The sequence below is a fragment of the Lampetra planeri genome, chromosome 77 (genome assembly GCF_965212315.1).
Source record: "Lampetra planeri chromosome 77, kcLamPlan1.2.h2, whole genome shotgun sequence".
In the NCBI taxonomy this organism is placed as follows: Eukaryota; Metazoa; Chordata; class Hyperoartia; order Petromyzontiformes; family Petromyzontidae; genus Lampetra; species Lampetra planeri.
Window position 1 is genome coordinate 2227360 of NC_136182.1, and position 13239 is coordinate 2240598.

General features: G+C 52.6%; 1 protein-coding gene across 1 annotated transcript; it reads right to left on the bottom strand.

Moving 5' to 3' along the window:
- Positions 1 to 348: 348 nt before the first annotated feature.
- On the bottom strand, positions 349 to 8995 carry MYCBP (MYC binding protein). The gene is made up of 5 exons (XM_078620945.1): positions 8733 to 8995; positions 6729 to 6801; positions 5536 to 5584; positions 3297 to 3426; positions 349 to 1205 (listed from the first exon to the last, which is right to left on the bottom strand). The coding sequence occupies exons 1-5, from the start codon at positions 8745 to 8747 to the stop codon at positions 1161 to 1163; spliced, it is 312 nt and encodes a 103-aa protein (XP_078477071.1). The 5' UTR covers positions 8748 to 8995; the 3' UTR covers positions 349 to 1160.
- Positions 8996 to 13239: the final 4244 nt, after the last annotated feature.

Below are 13239 nucleotides of genomic sequence, written 5' to 3' on the forward strand. Positions count from 1 at the left end.
GCGTGGTATGCAGGAGGTCGTGGATTCAATCCCAACCCTGACGCCAGCTGTATATTTGGAGTTTGCGTCTCTCTCCCAGGTCGCATGGATTTTTTTCTCCAGGTCCTCCACATTTAGAAACTTGCGTTTATGGAGTATTTGGCTGCTATACATTTCAACATGATAAGCCACATCGTTGACCTATCAATGGTGGCCAGGTCGCTTCTGAAAAAGAGCTACATAGCTCAGTGGGCCTCACCTGCTAAAATAAGATTTTATAGTTCAGTAGTTTAGAATTATCTCTGCCCCCGAACACCCCCCCCCCCCCCGCCCCCCCCCCCCCCCGAAAGGAATCCACCACGGCTCTCATTCAAACAAACCACTTCCTTTAATGAAACACTCCACAACAGGGACAGAGATTGTAATTACAAAAAATGATCTCTGCTCCTCTCTCCCGCACTGTTGTCATCGTTGTCGCACAGAGGGTGGACTGAAAAAAAGAATGTGAACTCAGTGCGATGATCAGTCCCTCACCCCCGCCCCCAGCCATTAACTCCGCCCCCCTCAGCCATCAACTCTGCCCACCAACCACTGACCCCACCCATCAGCCACCAACTCCACCCACCAGCCACTAACCCCGCTCACAAGTCACTAACTCCGCCCACCCCGGTCACGGCAAAGACTCCACCCCAGTAACACCAAAGGAACCCAGGTGGAGAAGACAGGCAGGAGGTGGTGTTAGACTAAGTGTGACTGGGTTTTAGATGGGGTGATAGACTTAGATTAGGTGGGTGTTAGATTTGGTGTTAGGTTAGGTAGGTGTTAGATTGAGTGTTAGACCAAGTGTTGGGTTGGGTGGGTATTAGTGGGTGCTCCCCTCGCTAGCAGTACTTCCCCAACAGCAATTGCGGGCTACACGGGGGACCTTTGACTATGTGTTAGAATGTGAGAGTAGCGAGCGTGGGAGGAAAGGGAGTGTTTCATGTGCATACCCATACCCACGTGGATGTGCGTGTGTGAGTGTGTGCGCGAGAGTGTGTGCATGCACGTGTGTGTGTCTAGGTGTGAGTGTGTGTGTGTATTAGTGTGTGTCTGTGTGTGTCTCTGTGTGAGAGTGTGTGACTGTGTGTCTATGTTTGTGTGTGCATTCCCCAGTGCCTTGCGTCCTCCACCCCCCCCCTCTACTCCGTGCGCCCCTCGTCCGCCACCGCTTCGTAGCGAGCCAGCTGTGGAAACAAAGACAAAGATCCCCCAGGTAGCCTCAACAGACGGTCGGGACAAGTGCTGTTCATAGCGAGTAGTAGCAGCGCCTATGAAGGTACACAAGGGGGTGGGTGGCCAGCACAACACACACCCGGCTGCCTTTGTCTCCCCCAGTGGCAATGTTTACGACGCACCACCACTGCATCAGGTACTAATTTGAGGCTGAGTCGATCTCCGGGAGGGCCCAACACCGGGTTCAGATAATCGCTGCTGTCACTGGTGTTGGCCGTGAACGGGAACTGAACTCGGGTCACCGGGTTTCATAGCGGCACTACCGCTGCCCCCACACTCGTACACACACAGGGCATGCACCACCCACGGCCGCATAGCCGCCACCACTACCTGAGAGGTGAACGGCAGCTGCCATCATTGCGTAGCGTGCACCACGGTGTCCTAAATGTTAACTACCTCGCCTGGTATCAGGAGGTCGTGGGTTCGATCCCGACCCCAACGATATGGTAGCAAGATGCTCACTACCTCACCTGGTATGCAGGAGGTCGTGGGTTCGATCCCTACCTCGACATCACAGTGGCTAGAAGATGTGAACTACCTCGCCTGGTATGCAGCAGGTCGTGGGTCCAATCCAAACCCCAATGCCACGGTGGCTCGGAGATGTTAACTACCTCGCCTGGAATGCAGGAGGTCGTGGGTTTGATCCCAACCCTGACGTCCACGGTGGATAGGAAATGTTAACTACCTTGCCTGGTATACATGAGGTCGTGGGTTCGATCCCAACCCCAATGCCATGGTGGCTAGATGTTAACTACCTCGCTTTGTATACAGGAGATCATGGGTTCGATCCTGACCCTGATGATGCCTGTTGCTGTATGTTTGGAGTCTGGGTCTCTCTCTCTATTATCTCCCCGCAGTGGTCGTGGATTTTCTCCGGGTCCTCCGGTTTTACCTCGACATTCAGAATCAACGTCACGCCTTTAGAGTATGTGACTGCAATAAATGTCCACGTGCACAATGATGGCAGCCACTTCGTTGAGCCATAATTTGTGATTGCCAGGTCGCTTCTGAAAGCGTTACATAGCTCAGTAGGGCCTTACCTGGTAAAACAAAACAGTTTTACCGCATGTGTTGTGCATGATTGGCCATTGTAATTTTCCTGATCGTCATTGGCGGAGCCTACATCATCATCATAAACATCATCAGCCATGGTCACTCCATTGCTGGATGAAGAGCTCAAGCCACCACCATCATCAGCCATAGTCTCTCCCCCCTCTCTCTCTGCACGTGCGTTTCGATGACAGTGACAATTACATCGTTAATGATTTCATCATCATCGTCGTTAATGATTACATCGGCAGCATCATCATTGTTGTCGACATCACTATAATTGATATGAATAATGATTACATTGTCATCATCATAAATAATAATAGTAGAACCCCTCTTAATGACCACCCCTGTTAACTATCGCTTAACGACGAGCGTTCATAGCGCCCAATGTGGAGAATAGTATATAGTAGTTTATATTGTAATGTATAGTATAGTATACAGCAGCAGTCTATAGTTGCGTAGCGTATAGTGGTGTAGTGTATAGTGGTGTAGCGTATAGTGGTGTAGCGTATAGTGGTGTAGCGTATAATGGTGTAGCGTATAGTGGTGTAGCGTATAGTGGTGTAGCGTATAGTGTAGAATATAGTAGTGTAGTGTATAGTAGTGTATAGTAGTGTATAGTGTAGTTAACGACTAATTGCTTAACGATGGGCCTCCATAGAGCCCAATGTGTTCCCTTACCGACCATTCCCCTGTTAACGACGACTTATGACGAGCACACGACTGTCAATTTCAGCCAATCGGCGAGTTCCAAAGTGGTCTGACCAGGCCTCGGCCAATCAGCGACGTCCATTCATGGGTGTTGGGGCATTGTTTACATTCAGTGTCTGCTGTGCTTTGAAGTGGAAACATTTACTCGCCTAACGACCGGCTTCCTGGAACCAATTACCTTTAAGAGGGGTTCTGCCATACATCATTAATGATTACATCGACATCATCATCATCAACGATTGCATCATTATAGTCGTGACCACGAGGACACCGCTCACCTTGCCCTTGAGCTCGCGGTTCTCTTCGGCCAGGGAGTCCAACTTGAGGCGCAGTTCAGAGGCCTCGAGGCGCAGGGCCTCTACATCGGCCCCCTCAGGGCCCGCAGAGCTCAGGTGCTGCTTCAGGAAGCTGAGCAGCGACGTCAAGGATCACTCAACGACAACAATGACCGACCTTCGCCACTAAGTGGCGGTAATATCACCATGGTGCCTGTGCCAGGCAATGTGCACTTTAAGGCCACGTGAAGTGTCAAATGCCTGCTGGCAGGTCACTGGACAGATCTAGGTGCCATGGGTCGACTGATTGAGATGACTGAGATGACTGGCCGATGCACCACCTGTGCCCCCTACTGAGCCAACTTGCTGTGTTTTAGCAACTGGGCCTTCCGCTCATTGTTGTGAGCGTCGCTCCTCTGCCCTCTGTTGCTGTTGGAGGGCGATTGCCTCCAAATGCCCAGTAGTGTCCTTCACGAGCCTCCTGCACTGAGGCCGATCTTGACACCGCTAGTACCAGTCATCAGCAAGTCCACTGAGCTCCACATCCTCTTGCACCACGAACAAAAGCTGTTTAGGCATGTGGTGGCTGGGCATGTGGTCTACATGACCCAGCCAATGCAGCCTTGCTTGCCAGAGGAGCTCACCGATGGGATTTTTTCCATATGTTTCAAGGATTTGTGAGCTCTTCAGACAATCCAGCCGGGTTAAACCCAGGATGGATCGAAGGCAGGCCAGCCTAAATGTTTTCAAGCGGCAAAGATGTTCCATTAGGGGGGTCCACATTTTGCAAGAACAGAGAAGGGCATGACCGTGGCAGAGAAGACCCGAAGCTTCATGTGGAGCGACAGACCAGGTAGCTTCCACACAGCATTACGCAGACGATGAAAAGATAATGCTGATCAATTGATTCGGAGAGCTCTGCTTTCAAACCGAGCCGGTCATGAGCATACCGCCCAGATATGGAAAACTCTCCACGCTCTCCACAACTGCCCCACCAACCACTATGGGTTTGAATGGGGTTCTGGATATACACCCACCACTGGAGTGGAAGAATGGCAGGCACATCTTACAGATGACAAGCTGATGGTCGGTGGGCAGATCAGCTCCATGGTAGGTCCTGGTCTCAAGGACATGGGCCCGCATCCGCTGTAGTCACTACATAGTCCAGCAGATGTTCTTGCTTGGACCCAGCATGCATCCATGATGTTGTGGATGCACCGATGTCAGAACATCATGTTGGTAATTACAAGCCCATGGGCTGCACAAAAGTCTAGCAGCCTCCTACCCTTGTTATTGAGCTGATCTGGCCCATGCCTTCCAGTCACTCCAGGTGCCAGGTTCATGACCCACTCAGGCATTAAAGTCACCCAACAGGATGACTCTATCCCGAGGGGCCACTTCAGCTTGCACCTGTTACATGTTAGGGCTTACAAATTATCACACCTCACCGCCACGCTCCCACACTCGCCTTAATTATTTTGTTCAGAAGAGCCACTCCGTGTTGTTTGGCAGTCTCCTGCCCCAAGTAGAGGACTGTCCACCCCTCAGTGGTAGGAGCCAGAGCCAGTCCACCGGACCTCCTGAATACCGCAGAGATTCAGGAGGTACCGGTACAGCTCCCAACAGAGGAATGAGCATTCGAACATTCCAAGTGGTCTCCTGCAATGGCTATTTCATTTTACTGGAGGAACCCCAAGGGTAAAGATTACCTCTCCAGGCTCCGCGAAATGGGTTTGGCCAGCAGACGTCATAAATGCCTGTCCCCCCGGGGCCTCCGGCACAAACTTCGTTCTTTATTTTTCATGTGGTTTAGTGGTAAATAATGAAAGGTGGGTTACCAACCCCTCACACCTGACACTGAGGGGTCCCCTAGGCTCTCTTAGGATAACACACATGGGGGGATACTAACACTGGAGGGTTACCTAGGCTCCCCTAGGGTCCCCTAGAATCACACACCCAATCACGCATGGGGGTCCTGACACTGGGGGGGTCCCAAAGATCACACGCAACGGACGCCGACTCACACGATGGGCCCCCCTCCTATCACAGATGTAAGGCCCCACTGACCTATGGAGCTCTTCAATCAAACGCAATCTGGCCATCACAAATGATAGCTACTCACCGAAGTGGTGGCTTGTCATCACCAGCACGTGGAAATTGATAACAGAAGATAAATACTATAAACATGTGACGTTGATTCTAAACGTGGAGTGGCGTGGTTGAGTGGCGTGGTTGAGGATACTCCAGGGCATTGTTGGGTTTGTCTGGCTCCTCGTACAGACCAACAAGCACTGCACACGCACACACAAAGACAAAGGTCCCCCGTATAGCCCTTAACAGACTGTCGGGACAAGTGCTGTTCGTGAGTAGCATCGCCTATGAAGGCCGGCACCACGGCACATACCTGGCCGCCTTTGTTTCCCCGGTGCTGATGTTCCCACACTGCAACAGGTGCTCTTTTAAGGCCGAGTTGACCTCGGGCAGCCCTACCGATATTAAGCTATCCACAGCGCCAACGCTTGACAAATGCGCGTGTACAAGGAAATATGAATAAGTGTGCTCTGAACCTGGCGACCCGAGTTCGATTCCCGCTCACAGCCAACACCAGTGACGATTATCTGGTTCCGGTGCTGGGCCTTCCCTAGGTCAGCTCGGTCTCAAATTAGTACCTGGCCCGCGGTGTGTAGTAACCATCGCCATAGACTAACACTGCCCATAGACTCAACACCGCCCATAAACTCAACACTGCACCACAGATGCAACACTGTACCGTAGACTCAACACTGCACCATAGACTCAGTACTGCCCGTAGACAGAACTGCCTGGAGCCTCAGCACTGCCCGTAGACTTAAAATATGAGTCTCTAGGTGTGTGAATGAATGAGTTTCTGGGTGTGTGAGTGAATGAGTCCCTAGGTGTGTGACTGCGTCTAGATGTATAAGTGAAAGTCTCGAGGTGTGCAAGTGAATGAGTCTCTCAGTGTACAAGTACATTCATCTGTCAGTGTATAAGTGAATGAGTCTCTAGGTATGTAAGTGAATGTGCATCTAGGTGTATAAGTGAATGTGTCTATAGGTGTGTGAGTGAATGAGTCTCAGTGTGTGAGTGAATGAGTCTCTGGGTGTGTGAGTGAATGAGTCTCTGGGTGTGTGAGTGAATAAGTTTATGAATTTGAATGAGTCTCTAGGTCTGTGAGTGAATTAGTCTCTAGGTGTGTGAGTGAATGAGTCTCTGGGTGTGTGAGTGAATGAGTTTATGAATTTGAATGAGTCTCTAGGTCTGTGAGTGAATAAGTCTCTCGGTGTGTGAGTGAATGAGTCTCTCGGTATGTGAGTGAATGAGTCTCTAGGTGTGTGAATGAATGAGTTTCTGGGTGTGTGAGTGAATAAATGTCTGGGTGTGTGAGTGAATGAGTGTCTGGGTGTGAATCAGCACCTTTCGTGAGCGCGTCCAGAACGCCCGACTTCTCCAGGTACCTACGGAACTCCTCCCGCTTCGAGTCAGCCGCCTGATAACAACAATTAACCCCAGCTCAGTTAGGGCCGAGTCAACCTAGGGGTGGTCCAGATCACGTACGAGCGGTTTCAAATATCCTATAAACTACAACGATAAACTAATTGGGGTGCCACGGTGGCAAGCTGTTCACTCCCTCGCCTGGTATGCAGGCGGTCGTGGGTTCGATCCTGACCCTGACGCCACGGTGGCGAGATGTTAGCTACCTCGCCTGGCATACAGGAGGTCGTGGTTTCGATCCCTAACCTGACACCACGGTGGCTATGAGATATTAATTACTTCGCCTGGTATACAGGAGGTCGTATATCTTCGTCTCTCTCCCCCCGCGGTCGCGTAGATTTTTCTCCGGGTCCTCCAGTTTTTCCCCTCCACATTTAGAATCAACGTCGTGCATTCAGAGGAAATGTGGCTGCTGCTATGATATTCCACGTGATGATGGTAAGCCACTTTGTTGAGCTACCATTTGTGGCCAGGTCGCTTCTGAAAAAATAGCTGTGTAAAATTATTATTTTTTTTACATTTATACGATAGATCATAGATTATCCAGCAGCTTCTGGGTGAGGGAAGGGGGCGCCGGATTTTCAAAAGCGCCGGATAATCACTACATCAATTATTTTAAAAATCTAATTTTTGCACATTCTTGCATTACATTATATTATTAGGTGTTGTGTGTGTTTTAAAGAAGACTGTCTCTGGTGTAGGCCAATCAGGTGTCATGGTCGGGATCGAACCCACGACCTCCTGTATACTAGGCGAGGGAGATAACATCTCCTAGTCACCACGGTGAGATGTTAACTCTACTCCACACACTGTACTACACAGTACTTGTACTACAGAGTAACTGTTCTGCACTACACAGTACCTGTATTAAAGAGTACTTGTACTGCACAGTACCTGTACTACACAGTACCTGCACTAGTGTACTACAAAGTATCTGTAATACTGGTAGGAAGCTCCTGGTTACACCAGCCCACAGGGGATTATTGTGTCCGTCCGTCCTGCATCCAAAAATGAGAGGGGTGGGGCTGGGTGGAGAGGGGAGGGTGGGGAGGGGCTGGGTGGGGGGTGGGAGGGGTGGGACTGGGTGGGGAGGGGTGGGACTGGGTGGGGAGGGGCTGATCACCCCGTGGTGCCCTTATAACACTTAACGTTTAAAGTCACGTAGGTAAGAAAATAAAATGAAAATAAATAATATATCACGACGTTTCAATCACAAATCGCCCTCGGGCGAAACAAAATCTAGCAATAGAACCACCGCCGCTGTTCCACCGCCGCTGTTCCACCGCCGCTCTTCAACCGCCGCTGTTCCACCACTGGATTTGTTTCGCCTTAGGACGATCGCTTGTGCTTCGATCGAAACGTCGTGATATATTTTTTATTTGCATTTTATTTTTCTACCTACGTGACCTTAACCTAAAGAGTGCACACACAGTGCCTGCACTACACAGTACACCATAACGTGACAGTGGCGTTAGGGAACACTGCAGTGGGTAACAACGTAAATCTTAAGATTGATATACAGCAGCGCCTTATTCCAATGCGCTTTACAACAATTATATAAAGTGTACGTACGATGAAAGTTGTTGCGATAATAGAGCGGTGGTGGTGGTGGTTGTTGTTGTTAAAGTCGCGGTGTAGTCATGGTGACGGTTAGTAGGGGTTGGGGATCGTGGTGGTGATGGAGGTGGTGGTGATTGTGGTGGAGGTTGTTGCGGTGATGGTTGTGATGGTGGTGGAGGTGATGGTTGTGATGGTAGTGGAGGTGATGATGGAGGTACAGGAGTCAGTCCGCCACCACTCGATCAGTGGAGACAGCCTGGGGCGGCCGCGGACGCCATAGCAACAGTCGAAGCGAAGCCGAAGTTTGGGGCGAACAAACCACGCAAGACACCCTCGGAACAACACAGCAACGGAGGAAACCCTCACCCGATACGAGGCCATGGCGAGACGGAAGAGGGGGTGGGAGAGGGCGTGAGGGGCTCGCGGAGTCCGGGTTGGCGTTTAAAGGACGCGGATGGCGAGCGATGTAACTTTGTAGTTTTGTGTTGTTCGGAGACGACTCCGACGCCGCCGCCGCCTTCAACTCCTCTCGCCTCCTGCTTCCGGTTTGCCGGCGAACGAATGGAGCCGCGCGCAGCAACATCCGGGTGACGGCGCTTGGCGAGGGGCGGGGTTAGGGGCGGGGCGGGGTTAGGGGCGGGGCGGGGTTAGGGGCGGGGCGGAATTAGGGGCGGGGCGGATGAGCGGGGAGGGGGAAAAATCTACGTGACGTTGACCACCGCTCCCTAGCGAATATTAATGAGGCGATGGCCATATATGGAATAACATTATATTATTAAGGTGAGAGGGTGGTTGGGTGAGTGTGGGTGGTTGGGTGAGTGAGTGGGTGGGTGGTTGGGTGAGTGGGTGGGTGGTTGGGTGAGTGGGTGGGTGGTTGGGTGAGTGGGTGGGTGGTTGGGTGAGTGGGTGGTTGGGTAAGTGGGTGGTTGGGTGAGTGGGTGGATGGGTGAGTGGGTGAGTGGGTGGGTGAGTGGGTGGGTGGTTGGGTGAGTGGGTGGGTGGTTGGGTGAGTGGGTGGATGGGTGAGTGGGTGGGTGAGTGGGTGGGTGATTGGGTGAGTGGGTGGGTGGTTGGGTGAGTGGGTGGGTGGTTGGGTGAGTGGGTGGGTGGTTGGGTGAGTGGGTGGGTGGTTGGGTGAGTGGGTGGGTGGTTGGGTGAGTGGGTGGGTGGTTGGGTGAGTGGATGGGTGGTTGGGTGAGTGGATGGGTGGTTGGGTGGGTGGTTGGGTGAGTGGGTGGGTGGTTGGGTGAGTGGGTGGGTGGTTGGGTGAGTGGGTGGGTGGTTGGGTGAGTGGGTGGGTGGTTGGGTGGGTGGTTGGGTGAGTGGGTGAGTGTGTGGGTGGTTGGGTGAGTGGATGGGTGGTTGGGTGAGTGGATGGGTGGTTGGGTGAGTGGTTGGGTGTGTAGGTGGGGTGGGTGGTTGGGTGTGTGGGTGGGTGGTTGGGTGAGCGGGTGGGTGGTTGGGTGAGCGGGTGGGTGGTTGGGTGAGTGGGTAGTTGGGTTAGTGGGTGGGTGGTTGGGTGAGTGGGTGGTTGGGTGGGTGGGTGGTTGGGTGAGTGGGTGGTTGGGTGGGTGGTTGGTTGAGTGGGTGGGTGGTTGGGTGAGTGGTTTGGTGAGTGGGTGGGTGGTTGGGTGAGTGGTTTGGTGAGCGGGTGGGTGGTTGGGTGAGTGGTTTGGTGAGTGGGTGGTTTGGTGAGTGGGTGGTTGAGTGAACGGGAGGGTGAGTGGTTGGGTGAGTGGGTGGGTGGGTGGTTGGGTGAGTGGGTGGTTGGTTGGGTGGTTGGTTGAGTGGGTGGGTGGTTGGGTGAGTGGTTTGGTGAGTGGGTGGGTGGTTGGGTGAGTGGTTTGGTGAGCGGGTGGGTGGTTGGGTGAGTGGTTTGGTGAGTGGGTGGTTTGGTGAGTGGGTGGTTGAGTGAGCAGGAGGGTGAGTGGTTGGGTGAGTGGGTGGGTGGGTGGTTGGGTGAGTGGATGGGTGGTTGGGTGAGTGGTTGGGTGTGTAGGTGGAGTGGTTGGTTGGGTGTGTGGGTGGGTGGTTGGGTGAGCGGGTGGGTGGTTGGGTGAGCGGGTGGGTGGTTGGGTGAGCGGGTGGGTGGTTGGGTGAGTGGGTGGTTGGTTGGGTGAGTGGGTAGTTGGGTGAGTGGGTGGGTGGGTGAGTGGGTGGTTGGGTGAGTGGTTGGGTGGGTGGTTGGGTGAGTGGTTGGGTGAGTGGATGGGTGGTTGGGTGAGTGGGTGGTTGGGTGAGTGGGTGGTTGGGTGAGTGGGTGGGTGGTTGGGTGAGTGGTTGGGTGAGTGGTTGGGTGAGTGGTTTGGTGAGCGGGTGGTTGGGTGAGCGAGTGGGTGGTTTGGTGAGTGGGTGGTTGAGTGAGCGGGAGGGTGGGTGGGCGGGTGAGTGGGTGGGTGAGCCTCAAGTGGGAAGGTTAGGCCAGGCGAGGATAAGAGAAGACGACGATCGGTGGAGACGGAGTACGATGCCAGGAAGAGGTCAAAAGAGCGGGTTGATGAGTGGGTGGGTAGTGGGTGGGTGGTTGGGTAGATGTGTGGGTGGATGTGTGGGTGGGTAGTGGGTGGGTGAGTAGTGGGTGGTTGGACGAGTGGATGAGTGGGTGGGTCGTGGGTGGCCAAGTTGGGAACGTCGCTGGAGAGAGCGAGGATGAAGATGTGGACCCGTTCCGTGAAATAAAGACCTTACCTTGGTTAACAGAGAAAAGGGCCCGAGTCTTCTTTCACATAGATTACACACATTTATGATATGCTCCTCGGTGGAATATAATTAGCCTAATTTGACCTCACTGGAACCAATCTTGATTTGAAGCTTTCGTGACTGCAGGAATCCATACTCTTTGGTTCTTTCGGTAAAGTCACGTCATCAGGTGGGAAAGTATGCTTTCCCGCCCGAAACGTCGTGATTTATTTTATTTTATACCTACGTGACTTTACCGAAAGAACCAGAGTATGGAACCAATCTGTCAACCCATACGGTATACCCGTATTCTTGTACAGAGAACTAGAGTCTATGTGTTTCTCCCTTTGTAGGATGAACGTTGAGATTCATCAGGGTGACCCACGAGGTGACCAACGAGGTCTGAATTAGTCTGTTATAAGGTAGGGCACGACAGGAATGCAATGTTGATGAACTGTTGCCGATGTACCACCTATGCCCCCGACTGTGCGTTTTATCCGCCCGGTGCCCCGCTCGTTGTGAGCGTCGCTCCTCTGCCCTCCTTTTCCATGGAGGTTCGCCGTCTCCAACTGCCCAGTAGCAGCGTCCTTCACGAGCCTCCTCCTCCTCCACAGGGGCCGACTTTCACATGGCTGGTAGCGGTTATCGGCAAGTCCACTCAGCTCCACATCTTCCTGTAACCACATCAGCTCCACCACCTCTCCAGCCCGTACCACCCACCCATCATCTCCACCTCTTCTCCAGCCCGTGCCACTCACCCATCAGCTCCACCTCTTCTCCAGCCCGTGCCACTCACCCATCAGCTCCACCTCTTCTCCGGCCCGTACCACTCAACTTTTCACCCACACACGCAGTCGAACGCTCATTCACCATAGCGTGACATCGGCGGCTGTGGAAAAACAGCCGCACGGCTCGGCACGGCAGGGGCACGGTTGTGGCAGCGGGGGGGACGGGGGTGGCACGGCACGGCACGGTTGTGCCAGTGGGGGGAACAAGGGTGTCACGGCACGGCACGGTTGTGCCAGTGGGAGAAAACAGGGGTGGCATGGCACGGTTGTTTATTTTTAAATCCTTAATATTAAGTTCACTTGCTTGCTTGCGCGCTTACGACCGTGCACATCTTTTGGTCGTTTTTTAACCCACTTCCCGTGATCCAATCGAGCTGACATTTTGCACACAGAGTCGTTGTGCGTGACAATTTATTTTCGTGAAAATTTTTTCCAAAATTTTCCACTTTCTAGGAAAAAATGTTTCATATTTAATTTAAAATACCAATGTGATAAAAATTAAACTCTTACTCAAGAAAAACAGAAATGAATAATAACATAAAACCGATGCCACGCATATAAAGGATTTATAGTGAAAAACTTTGTTTTTACGGGTTAATTTTTTTTTCTTTATTCAGATTTCCTCACAACAAGCCGAGCCACGAGGGGGAGCGGAGATCAGCACAAGCAACACCACACAGGCACCTGGATCTGTCCCGTGACCTCCTGCCCCTGCACCTAGCCTGGCACGGCAGTCAACCCATAGACACCTGGGTGTGTCCCGTGACCTCCTCCTGCACCTAGCCTGGCACGGCAGTCAACCCATAGACACCTGCGTGCATCCCGTGATCTCCTCATGCTGCACCTAGCCTGGCACCTGGGTCCGTCCTGTGACCGCCTGCCAGCTGCGACAGCCTCCTCTACTTCACCTGAATAGCCTCGAGGTGCACCTAGCCTGGCACAAGCGCCGTGGTGAGTCACCACGCTGCCACCCAAGTGGCGGACGGCAACTTCCGCCGCGTGTGTTGCGCGCGATGCCGCGCCCAAGCGATGGAAGTTCCACGTTCCTATGCCCGAAGGGGGTCGAGTCCATCCACGGCACAATGTACACGCGTGACGTGGGGACTCACAGGCCGGCTCCTGGGCCTACACCCCTAGGTCCACTCGGCATTAAATGAGGGCCTGGTGGGTTATTAAAAATAAAGGATAGGGGGTCGTCCATAAATGACGTCACGTGATTTTGGACGATTTTTGACCCACCCCCGCCCCCTTCGTCACAAAAAATTAGACCCCCCCCCTCAAATATGACGTCACAGCTCTGCCTGCCCCCCCCCCCAAAATGTTGTAGGAGAAAAATTGTATTAAAAAGTCAATTTAATTAAGTAGAACGTGTTGTCTATATTTATTTAAAGTTGCGCATTTTGATG